At 41.2% G+C, this 13,122-nt stretch overlaps 1 protein-coding gene across 2 annotated transcripts in view; it reads right to left on the bottom strand.

Moving 5' to 3' along the window:
- Positions 1 to 1,287: 1,287 nt before the first annotated feature.
- The window catches only part of LOC124721381 (mucin-4), a 55,482-nt gene continuing 43,647 nt past the window's right edge, over positions 1,288 to 13,122 (bottom strand). For both annotated transcript variants that reach the window (XM_047246315.1, XM_047246316.1), the window contains exon 6: positions 1,288 to 4,177. In XM_047246315.1, coding sequence (XP_047102271.1) covers positions 2,275 to 4,177 — 1,903 coding nt within the window. In that variant the 3' untranslated portion in view covers positions 1,288 to 2,274. The remainder of the gene's footprint in view (positions 4,178 to 13,122) is intronic.

The following is a 13,122-nucleotide window of genomic DNA, read 5'->3' as shown; positions in this document are numbered from 1 at the left end:
CAAGACTGCATGTAGACAGTCCATTTTGTGAGTATTGTCCTACTGATTTGTGAAATTTTGCCATTCCCAATGTAGTAAATACACTCTGTTTCACTAAAATGATGTTTAGTCGTAATTTTTTTCCCGCTAAGTGTCTAGTTGTTTTGTGTTGAACTGTCTACCAAGCTCCTTGAAATCACGATACCAACTTCTGTCAAATCAGTAGAGTGTGGGCGGTTATTGCCCTCGAGTAGCAGCACTTGATACAGCGTTGTCGATCGTTGTTCTTAGATTGTGACCGCAAGCCACTTCAGTTATTAGCAGCCGGTGTCAGCTTTCTGTCAGAGTTCAGCTATTATTTCCTTCATCTGAAATAAACACAAAACCACCTCATTTCGTCACCACAATCAATATTGTGTACTGATGTTCGATGTGCACCTGCCACCTGATAACATACGCGGAGAAATGGACATTTCTTCACCTATTGGTATTTGATGCTTTTAATCAGCGCACACAGTGTCCATACGCACGATTTTTTAACATTTTCCATCGAATGTAGATGTCGCACAGAGGTTAAATGATCATCATACTTGGTAGCTACCGGATACAATGAGGTTGACAATCACGGATCAGATCGTTTAAATATTCTTCATAAATTCTGTAGGCATGTAGCCAACTATTTATATCAAAACGACCCTCCTTGAAACTAAAAAACAGTTTTCTGGCGTTATTTCTCTTATGGCACCACCACCAAATAATATTACCCGCTGCCCATGTCTTCACCCCTCTATTTAACAGAAATCATACAGTTATTGTTAATGTTAGACTTCCTCGATTTCACACTCGTTACTCTAATCCCATAATAATATTCATAACTTCAAGAATGCAAAATTCAATATGGAACCTCAAGAACAATATTATAACTTGCAATAAACAATGGCAATACATAAATACACTCTTACAAAATGCGTACCAGCACTATAGACAGATACGCTACTAAGTTTTGTTGCCATCACGACTGCAGAAAATAAACAATTAATTAGTTATAATCCACACATATGCGCACACACGCTGAGTGTTAATATGGGAGAGAAATTAAACGATATTTTATGTATACTCTGATTACTGTTTGCTCCACATTTATTACGCATAGTAGATAAGTCCTCAAAACAAAGAATCGAGACAGTCCTTCGTATGCTTTACTGTAATTTCGTGATAAATCTTTAACATATCTTCTCTCAGCTCTACGATAGATATAACAGCGGCTCTGTGAATAGTGACGAAGGAAAAAATAAATGGGTTTGGATATTCAGGATGTAAATCTTTATTTTCAGTTGACGTCTCAGGAAAATTTCAGTTCTAAACACGGGACGAGGAAATGGTTTGATTAAAAAAAATTACATGAATGAATACAGTATGACATAGCGTCATGTATAAGAGCGTAAGTGAATTAAGTTTTCTCACACAAAGATATAGCCTACTTTACCGATTTTCTTTTTGTAGAAATTATTCCGACTTTTCTCTTGATGCAGATTAGACGTTTTTGTATAATTCTTACAAGGCTATAACATGTAAGATAACATAGTTGTAAAACTAGACATATTGTTCCACTTTCCTGTAAATGAAAATGAGAGTCCAATTAAATTAAATACACAGCTAATATCTCGTTCACATTCTCATTTTTTAGAAATATATGAAGACTCGTGTGCGACCAATCTGCTCAAATATTTTATTTTATCTTGGTGACTGATGAAGTGAGAAATGTTTAAAAATACTACTACATAAAATTCTTATTTACAGGAGATACTGATTACCTGAGCCATTACAGAGTGCTAGAGACCACTGGTAAACATCTTACGCTGTATCGTTTGAGAGCTAGAGCATGTTTTTCTGCCAGAATTTGTATGTTGTACCCATAACACGTTTATTTAAACACAAAAGGTATTATTACTTATTACTTCAGTTAACTACTGTTGAAAAACACTTACTACTTTGGAATGTCAGTTGAACAGCAGCGTTCCTACAAAATAATTCTGTGAAACTGATGTGATTAATGCTAAATGTATAACTTTAAAGCTCTATTTTCCACCGTCTTCAGTTCTTGATGAATCACTCCGTTTTCAGCATTCAGTAACAGGTCTTTGGCATTACCATTTATGGTACATACTTGCCTTAGGACTGTTTGTAAAAGTCAGTTCACATAACGTGAAGTGTACTGGAATAATATATTCGACGAATATATGTACTGATTACATTTTGTTGCAGATTTTTGTTGATATTTTACAGTTCATTTCATCACTTGGTTGCCCTTCTCGCAACTTTAAGAGATTCTGCATTTTTTCCGAAATGTCGATCGCTTATTGGGTCCAAGCCCTCATATTCGGAAGGCGCTGTTTCATCATAGTAAGCATAATCATACGCAATGTCTCCGGTTTTTGGCACAGTTTTATTGGCTGCAGAGGCTGTGTTATTTACAACGGTAGGCGCCTTGCCGCCCTTGAACGTGGGGCTCTGGTTTCTCGCAGCATCGGTGTACTGTTTCTGTACTGCTGCCTGTGTGTACTGCGGCCGTTGTGTCGTCACAGTATTCGCCACAGTCGTTTGAGTGTAAAAACTACTTCTGGTATTACTAGTAACAGAAGTGGAAGCTACTTCATTTGTGTTATAGGAAGACCTTGGACGCGAAGTGGTTCTATAATTGTTGCTAGTGTCATAACTACTCGATTCATCGTCAGTTGTGCGAGGTAGCTGTCTTACTGAAAAGGCTGGCACCTGCTGGTTTGTGCTAGGTCTACTTGTCACGTCACTAGAGTAATAGTTACTCCTGGCTGACTGTTGTACTGACGCATTTACAGCGTTGTAATTTTCCTGTTTTGTAGTGAAAAAGGTCGATTCTCTGTTATTATACTGCTCAGAGTTTCCGTTCCCGCTGTTGTAGTTGTATTGGCTTTGATCATTGCCTGTACTGGAACCAGCAACTGGTTTTCCACTGTTGCCGTTAGGGAAAGAATTGAAACTGCTAGGGCCGTAGTTGTTACTGGGTGCTGCCCTCAGAGATTCACCATTTGTTCTGTCATTTCCAGTAAATGTTCCTGGTAGTGCAGCGTTGTAGTTCGTCCTCTGATAGTCATAATTGTTGGGGTTGTAATTGTTGTATTCTTCGCTGCTGCCTGTACTTCTAGTTTCGTATTCATCGTAGTACGTGTATGCAGGCTTTGCCGTTGTTGTCGAAAATGAGTTGGCGCTGCCACGTTGGTTGAAGTTATTGTTTCTCTGGTATGTTTCAGCTTCAAGCGGTGCAGAAGTCACCGCAGACGTACTACCGACACTCACCCTAGCTGAGTCGCGGCCCGTATTGAACCTCTGGGGTACAGTGTTTCCACTTGAATCATATTCAGTATTTGGGGAAGAGTTCCTTGTCGAATATGCGTTGGGGGCGTATGTGGTCACGGGAGCGAATGTATCGTAGCGCTGAACATTTCTGTTTCTCTGTTGGTAGAAAGTAGTTTCAGAAAGAGGAGCTGCAGTAGTACCAGCAAAGTCTGAGTTGCCTTTCACGTTCTCGTTGTTGTAGTATGTGTTACTTCGAGACGGGGCTATAGTAGTAGTCGGAAAGCTATTGCCGTTCCTCTGCACAGTTTGGTAGCTGTATTTGTCAAGCGGCGTGGAGGACGTCGGCGAGGCGGCGTTGTAGTTAGGTCTCGTTTCAGCTTGGTAGTTGTAATTGTTAGTTCGCGGTGCCGCCGTGGATGACGCGTAATTGTAGTTATTCTGTTGTTGGCGTGACTGGTAGTTGTAGTTGTCGGCGACTGTGTTGTAGTTGTCTCTGGACTGCTCCGGATAGTTGCTAGCTGCGCTGGAGGCTGTTGCAGGAGCGGCGGTGCTAGGGCGCTGCTGGAAGGTTGTGCGCCTCGTTTGCGAAACAGCTTCGACGGGCACTGGGGTCTGTGACGTGCGCTGGATGGTATTGTAACGTGGTAGGTAAGTGTTGCCGCTGGTGCTGCGCGAGCTGGTGGCGCCTGCCGTGCTGTAGTACGTCGTCGGTGCCGCCGTAGAAGCCGCCTGTCCGTTGTCTTCGGGTTGCTGCGACGGCCGCTTACGGAACTTGCGCACGGCTACTTTCTTCTTGCTAATCACAGCCTCCTCCTCTTCCTCACGGCCTTTCTTCTGATTAAAGAAGTTTCCGCTGCTGCTACCTCTGAAATACGAATATGCAGCGTAAGTAGGCTGTAATATATAGACATACATACTGACGTATTAGTTTATTCCTTGTCATAATCGCGTCCTTTTCTTTTACTAAATTTTTCAATTATTAGTGAGACTCTTACGCTACGGTATTATCTCGAACAGTAGCTTATAGAGGAACGTGAGCGTAGCTCTGAGACTGTTCCCGTGTATGGAGGTAGCTTTAGCAGGTTATATGTCACGACATATTGTGGTTACAGCAGGTCGGTCGAGTGAGGACCGGCTCGCTACGTGAGAAGGTATCTTATGAGCTGACATATACATCGTAGATGACCCGGAGGACTGACGCCAAGCAGTACTAACTTCAAACAAAAGTATTAATAACAATAAATCATATTTTATATAGGAAACGTCAGAGGGAGGGAGTCTATCAGTCATTGGCCGATTTTTTGGCATTATTCATAAACAGTAGTCTTCGAGCTTTGCTAAATAAGTGACTGGGGGAAAACCACACGATGATATAGGAAGAAGTACGAAACAGTATGGAATTGTAAATTTGTTGTAAGTTCTTATGGGACCAAACTGCTAAGTCATCGGTCCCTAGGGTTACAAACTACTTAATCTAACTTACACTAACTTACGCTGAGGACAACACACACCCATGCCCGAGGGAGGACTCAAGTCTCCGACAGCGGGGAGCCGCGCGAACCGTGGCAAGGCGCCGCAGACTACGCGGCTACCCCGCGCGGCGAAACAGTAAGAGATGGTATAATAGGTTTCGTAGCGCACCAAATCAATAACTGCTTAAACATGATCAAACAGACATCTTCGAGTAAGCCATTACCTTAACATTTTCCATTGTCAAGTTAATTATCTTGTAAGTGTATTAATAAAAGTGAATTTCTGTAAAGTTTATAGAACTTGGTTTCCAAAAGGGGCGCCAGACACTGCTGTAGCCTTCCTCTCTTACTAAAAGACATAACGACGTAACGTGGTTACATAAATTAGTTCCTTACCTACATAAACGATTTATGCGACAATCTGAGCAGCCGTGTTAGGTTGTTTATAGATAGTGCTGTCGGCTATCGTCTCGTACAATCATCAGAAGACCAAAACAAATTGCAAGACGATTTAGATAAGATAACTGTATGGTGCGAAAATTAACAATTGACTCTCAACAATGAAAAGTGTGAGGTCATCCACATAAGTGCTAAAACGTATTCGTTAAACTTCGGTTACAAGATAAATCAATCAAACCTAAAGGCCATAAATTCAACTGAACACCTAGCAATTCCAATTACGAAAAACTTAAATTGGAATGAACACACAGAAAATGTATTGGAGAAGTTTCACTGGCAGAACACTTACAAGATGCAATAGATTTACATCTACGTCTACAGGGTTACTCTGCAAATCACACTTAAGTGCCTGGCAGAGGGTTCATCGGACCACCTTCACAATAATTCTGTGTTATTCCAGTTTCGAACAGCTCTCAGAAAAACGGAACATCTATATCTTTTCGTGCCAGCTCTGATTTCCCTTATTTTATTATAATGATCGTTTCTCCCCACGTAGGTCGGCGTCAGCGAAATATTTTCGCATTCGGAGGAGAAAGTTGGTGATTGATATTTCGTGAGAAAATTCCGCCGCAACGTAAAACGCCTTTGCTTTAATGGCGTCCATCCCAAATCCCGTGTCATGTCCGTGATACTCTCTCCTCTATTTCGCGATAATACACAATTTGCTGCTCTTCGTTGAACTTTATCGATGTATTCTATTAATCCTATCTGGTAAGGATCCCAGACCGCGCAGCAGTACTCCTAAAGAGGACGGACAAGCGTAGTGTAGGAAGCCTGTTTAGTGGATCTGTTACATTTTCTAAGTGTTCTGCCAACAAAACGCCTATCCCACGACAACACATCTACATTTACACCCCGCAATCCACATTACGGTGCGTGGCGGAGGGTACTCCGTACCACTACTAGTCATTTTATTTCCTGTTCCACTAGCGAACAGAACGAGAGAAAACGACTATTTATATGTCTCCTTATGAGCCCTAATTCCTCGTATCTTATGTTTGTGGTCCTTGCGCGCAATGTTTTCTAGCGGCAACAGAATCGTTCTGCAGTCAGCTTCAAATACAGGTTTTCTAAATTTTCTCATTATTGTTCCTCGAAAAGAACGTCGCCTTCCCTCATGGGATTCCCATTTGAGTTCCCGAAACATCTCCGTAACATTTGCGTGTTTATCGAAAATACTGGTAATGAATCTAGCAGGCCGCCTCTGCTTCGATGTCTTTCTATAATCCGACCTGGTACAGATCCCAAACACTCGAGCAGTACTCAATAGTAGGTCTCAGTAGCATCCTACCTGCGGTCTCCTTTACTGATGAACCACTCTTTCCTAGAATTGTCCCAATAAACCGAAGTCGACCATTCGCCATTCATACCACAATCCTCACATGCTCGATCCATTTCATATCGCTTTGCAACGTTACGGCCAGATACTAATACCACGTGACTGTGTCAAGCAGCACTGTGATCGAACATGATGGGTTTGTTTTTCCTACTCACCTGTATTAACTTTCAGTTTCTACATTCAGAGCCAGCTACCATTCATCACACCAACTAAAAATTTTCTCTATGTCATCTTGTATCCACTCAGCGATGACACCTTCCCACACACCACAGCATCATCAGCAAACACTCGCAGACTGCTGCTTACCCTGTGCGCCAGATTATTTATGTGCATAGAAAATAACAGTGGTCCTATTACACTTCCATGGGGCACTCCTGACGATACCTTTGTCTCTGATGAACATTCGCCGACAGGACAACATACTGTATTCTGTTACTTAAGAAGTCTTTGAACCGCTCAATTACCTGGGAACCTCTTCTGTATGCTTGCACCTTCGTTAACAATCGGGAGTGTGGAACGGTGTCAGATGCTTTACAGAAAACTCATAATATGCAATCCACTTGTTGCCCTTCATCCATTGTTCGCAGAATCTCATGTGAAAAAGGGCAAGTGGAGTTTCGCACGAGCGAAGGTGTGTGTGTGTGTGTGTGTGTGTGTGTGTGTGTGTGTGTGTGTGTGCTCCAATGTACTAATAGTTGCAGTTAATTTGAAACCATCCTTTGTCCACAGCTAGGTGCTAACTCGGATTAAATAAACACGGTCCTGGTAGACCAATTTCAACTAAGCTCTCAGAGTGAAAACCATCCATAAAGTCTTTTTGTTTGTTATTCTCTTATAAATTTAAGTTTCTATTCTGCTGAGTAACGGGAGGAACAAGATATCCTATCCCTTGCCGGTAAATGTTGATAGTAGATCGCCTATCATCCAAAGTACAGAACACGAACCCCTCCAGCAAGGAAATCCGAACTGGTTTTGTAAGGAACAGATGATATATTTTGCTGTAGCATGTAGAATAACTTGACAGCACTGCAACTTACCCCTCAGAAGACTATTCGTCCCCCAGGATCCACCATCTCCCTACTTATCCTGGCCCCGCGTTACTGCAGGTTCACGATTAGTACTTCCAAAAACCTTACCGTGATGTTATCTCTGTCATTTATAACTTCACTTATCCACATATATATCCGAAGCCACACATCTGTTTACAGGACAACAGCACTACCTGACTGCGAAGAAATCGTTAAAAGAACCGCAACACGTAACAATGAAGAGAGAGCTCGATGCCTGCTCAAGAGGTTAATTCAAGGACAGACATCTTACCTCCATCACTGACGTGATTTCGCTCTGTATATACGAAAAGCAACAAGTACGGAGCGTCGTTTTCTAATATAATGTGAGAGAGACTTGCAATCCCTTTTAAGTAACATTCATTTTCGAATATTTTGATGCGAAAGCGTCCTCAGTAGTTTTTCCGCACCCTTCCCAATAATGCAAGACGCGGTATACACTGGTGTGATAAACTTTGAGAACGAAGCTTAATTTCGCATGATGTGTCACTGCCTAGTAACACAGCTCGAGGAAACTTGGTCCATATATACACTACACTACAGTACAGACAGTATCAGAAATAAATACGAGGTGACACGAACAGAAATTACACTTTTATTCAAAGACAATAATCACACTGAAGTCACCACGATTCATGGAGGTCCTCTGGACATTAGAAAAGGCGGAGCATGGTTCTTAATAGGATTTGTGATCATCAAGGACGGTAATGTGTGCTCTGCAACTCAACGTGCTCCTCCACCAGCTCGGTTCACAACTGCTGGATGGTGGTTGGTGCATGTGGACGTCTCCCCAACGTATCCCAGGCGCGTTCGATGTGATTTGTGTTGGAGGAACGGGCAGGCCAGTCCTTTCGTCGAATATCCTCTCGTTCCAAAAGCTGCTCCAGTTGCGCTATTCGATGCGACCGCGCATTGTGATTCATAAAAATGAATTCGGGGCCGAGTGCACCCCTGAAAAGACGCAGATGTGGGTGGAGTAAAGTTTCGCAATAATGTTAAACAGCGAGTGTACAGTGCACCAACATTTGGATGTCAGTACGACAATGGAACATTATGCCTTCCCACATCATAGCACCTGGACCACCAAAACGACCATGTTTGACAGTGCTGGACGTGCCCTTATTTGGCGAATAGTGGGAACACTTAATGTACTCAGGAACAATTTCGAACATGTGCGTTTTAGTGGTTCAGGAGTCATGGTGTGGGACGTATAACGTTGCATGAGGTTACTGTCCTCCAAATCTTTGAATACGGCACGCTCACCGATCAACGTAATTTTGACACTGTACTCCTTCACTACGTGCGTCATCTTACATGTGCATTCTGCCCCGAATTCAGTTTTATGGATCACAATGCGCGACCGCATTACACAGTCCCGGTGGCGGAGCTCTTACAACGAGTGGACATTCGGCGTATGGACTCGCCTACGCATTGCCCGTATTAAATCCCAGGTAGCACGTATGAGCTGCTCTGGAGAGACATACTGCAGCAGGTCCACATGCACCAACGACCATACAGCACTTGCTAGTCGCCCTGGTGGAGGTATGAAACGCCCTACCCAATTAGCTGCTTGTGGGAAACGGGTCAAATGATTCCTACCTGCATTCCGACTAAAGGGAACCGGAGGTACCTATGCTGCCCATGTTAAAATCACTAGGTTTGAGGAACATTTATGAATAAACTACCAAATAGAAAAATTTGAAATTTTTTTTACATATAGAGTGGTTTAGTATTGCAGTTATGACAGAGGGTTTTTGGAGTATCTTTTCTAGTTTCCTTCCAATTATTTTTTTTATTAATGACCCAAAATTTTTTTACAAATAATTGCTTTATAATTAAACTGAAATGAAACTACTGAACATATTGCCAAATGGCTGTGTTACAATGTAAGTTTGACCACTAGGAGTGCTGTATAAAAATTTCATCTCTCTAGCTTCAGTGGATTTTGAGAAAATGTTCCTTATATTCGAAAAATTCTAATTTACGGGAAATGGCTATCAAAGTTTCTCAATACATTCCTGCACTATAGGATGGATTATCAGGGTCTTCTTCCTCATCCTCCAAAAGCTTCCTCTTCTGTCTTCTTTTCTGGCCTGTTGTTCCATCATACTTCATATGCCTTTCTCTTCTTTCTGCTCCTCTTATCCTTTCTCTGTCAATATTTCTTAGTGCTCGTACAGTGTTCACCCCAGCTGTAAATTCTAATGCCTTCAGAACTTCACACTTCACACTGTTCCCTTGGTTGTAGGTTGCTATTGCATCATAAATGCCAAATTGCAGTGTTTTTGTGCTTACATACACCCTTTTAGGAGTCACTTTCCAAATCAAATTGTTTACGCTCTCATTAGGATTCTTCGTCTTTCCGTGTAGACATTTGTGTAACAATTCTGGCTGTGCTAAATCATGAAAAATTGGTTTTATTGCATTTATCACAGCTGCTGGCAAACGATGTTTGTGATCATAGTCCTTTTTTGCATTATATTTGCACCAGGAATCTTTTGGGCACAGGCTGTGTTGAGGGTATTCATTGGAAGAGGCAGTATGAAGGAACAATGCCCACACTGCTTTTCGCATGTCACTAACATTACTAGTATTTTGCCTTATAGCATATTTATAGTTTCTCTGTAGACGTTCAATCACTTCATCAGTAAGCCTGCCTCTCCCTCCTATTGTCTTTCCATCACTGAGCTTACTTGAACCCAAAGTATGTTTGAGCCTTCGAAGCCGTGCACCCATACGCTTTTGCACATGCCCAATGCATTCCAACTTTTCAACTACAAATTCATTTCCATATCGTTTCAGTTCCTCTATAGTCTTGAAACCATTGGAGTCACCATCCCCAAGGTAGTATTTGCTAGAAGATGTCACAGGGCCATGGCCGGCCATGTGTTGCTTAGCAGAAGAACGCACTGTTTCAGTAATTGTAGTACCACAACTTGATATTAGTGTTAATTTTCTTTTCCCTACGTTCTTCCTCTTCTTATATACACGGTTACTAAAATGTGGCATCGTAACCAGAACAACGCTTTACACAAGAAGTATAATACTACCAACAACAGGCGCAACACTGAACTAATTCGAAACGGTAAACAGCATAGAGACAATGTTCCGCGCTCTTAGCGCTTCATTTGTCACAATGTAGCCAACCCTTGCACACTCGCTGTATGCGTAACAGGCCGAGAAAATCCCAAGCACTTGGCCAGGAAGTCACGAGAGGGTGTTAGATGCATTCAGCAGCCGCCCATTTCCTCTGCAGGCGTGGGGGAAAATGGTAATAACTCCACTTCTAGGGCGAGTAGAACAATAATTCAAAGTTTACATTAAAGAGAAATGTTCCAATTAATTTTCGGTAGCAAAAAAAAAAATCGTAATTTTTTGGATTTGACCACCTGCGGCTCCCCTTAACAAAGAACTAACTAACTGAACGAGATAGATGTGTAATTATTACACACATGCCTTGAACTTGTTGAGGCTAGAACGATAGCCTGAGTGTAAATGGGAAAGAAGCTTGAAATTTAAATGTTACTGCAACAAAATATTGAAAATGGTCAAAAAGAGTAAGACCTTTCAGAAGCAACGGAAAATGGTTTTAGCGAAGAGAGCACAGACTTAAGAATCCAAGTTGTCTACTAACAAGCGTGCAGAAAAAGCTATAAAGTTAGTGTAGCCCCCGGAAATCTAAGATATCATTTGTAGCTCGTGAACTAGGGAAGAAGGTTACAAGCAGAGCAATGAAGGCTACAACTGTGTATATGGATATCGAGCAGTTCACTCAGAGCAAACGAAAGATGATCTCTTGGGGTTGGGAAGTAATGGTGCTATTCTGTGTCTGCAGTGCCTCCCGTGACGATGAACACCAATTGAAAGAGTATGGTCGTAAACATTTCCAATTATAATTCAAGAGTGCCGCGGCTAAAGAAGAAAGGCCCTGTGGCAATAGTATGGATTTAATATCCCCTACAACAAGTGCTTTATTTGTGAATCATATGTGTTATTCCCTTTACATCATTACCTAATATGCAATAACTGACAAAATAATCCGCGGATGTACTGCGAACTGCTGATGCCCAACGGACACAATATTTCGGCGATGTGGTGATCCTGACAGGATTCATAGCCAAAATATTGTGTCCTTTGGACATAAATAGGTGGCAGTGGACACATGAACAATTTTATCATCATAGAGGACGGGAAAAAATGTAGAATAATAATAAGATAGCTGTTCAACTCAAATAATTCTTGTTTTGTAGTTTTCATGTTCTCTTATCTTTGTAATAAGTGCACATTTATTCATACATTTGTATAAGTATTGAGACTTCATCAAACAAAATTCCTTCTGTAGTATTTTTCAATACAAATCATCTAGGTTTCTTTCTCCTTCTCGGTTTCTTACTTAATTATTGAATGCCTGTCTTAACGTACACAGTGCATATTCGCAGTATCCATAGCTCCACCACTTACGTCAGTTATATCCATGGTGACAATTTGTTTGTTTATTAATGAGGAATCAGAGTTTTAAGATGACTGAACCACACTGTGAATATAAAAAATACAGTCATTATATCAGTTGTGTGTGTGTGTGTGTGTGTGTGTGTGTGTGTGTGTGTGTGTGTGAAGTGTCTAGAACAGTGATTGGAACATGGTTCGATACTTTCTAAATTTTCCAATGCTACCAGCACAAAAGTAGAAATCTTCAATCATTCATTTTAATTGTCTTTAAATTGGAGGAGCTTAGTTCTTTTTTTTAATTTTGGTAGCTTGCTTATTTTAAAATCTGAATGTTTCACAAGCGAAACAGTACTATTTGTTTAATAATTATACTTAGAACTGATGTCAAAAACGACTATAAGTGAACGAATATGGTGTTTTGTGTGGGATGAATTCGTATTAGACTTTGAAATTAATCTAGGGTGGGTTAATAATGTAGAAGCTAGTATGTGTAGTGGTATGGGAGAAAGTACTTTACATGAAGTTATGTAAGATTAGGTGAGGAGAAGATGGACCGTTGTAGACAAGGATTCCAAGCAGAAGCTAATCAGTGGGAACGAAATGAGCCCTGACGTTGATGAAGAATGCATAGGGATTTGATATGTGAGCAGAACCGACACTATTGTTAGCAACATTGTGCATATAGGAAAAGAATTCATGTTTGCCGGGAAAGAGGACACTGATAAACCGATAAAAGATTTGCGCTTGAGAAAGACATTGACGTTAATGGTGTTCACAATATATACACTATGTGCTCGAAAATAACCGAACGTCTGTATGTAATGCGGAATTGATCACTAGATGTCACGAGAGGCGGATTCACACGTATGAAAGGAGTCGGTGAAAATTATTTTATTAGGAGGCAGTAAGAGTAGAATGGATCGTTCAGGACAGCTCAGTGACTTAGAACATAGACTAGTCATTCATTGGCTCTCGCCTACATAACAAATCCATTAGGAAATTTCCAACCCTTCCAAAGCTGATT

The sequence above is a fragment of the Schistocerca piceifrons genome, chromosome X, assembly GCF_021461385.2.
Source record: "Schistocerca piceifrons isolate TAMUIC-IGC-003096 chromosome X, iqSchPice1.1, whole genome shotgun sequence".
Taxonomy (NCBI): Eukaryota; Metazoa; Arthropoda; class Insecta; order Orthoptera; family Acrididae; genus Schistocerca; species Schistocerca piceifrons.
This window is presented reverse-complemented; position numbering and strand designations above follow the sequence as displayed.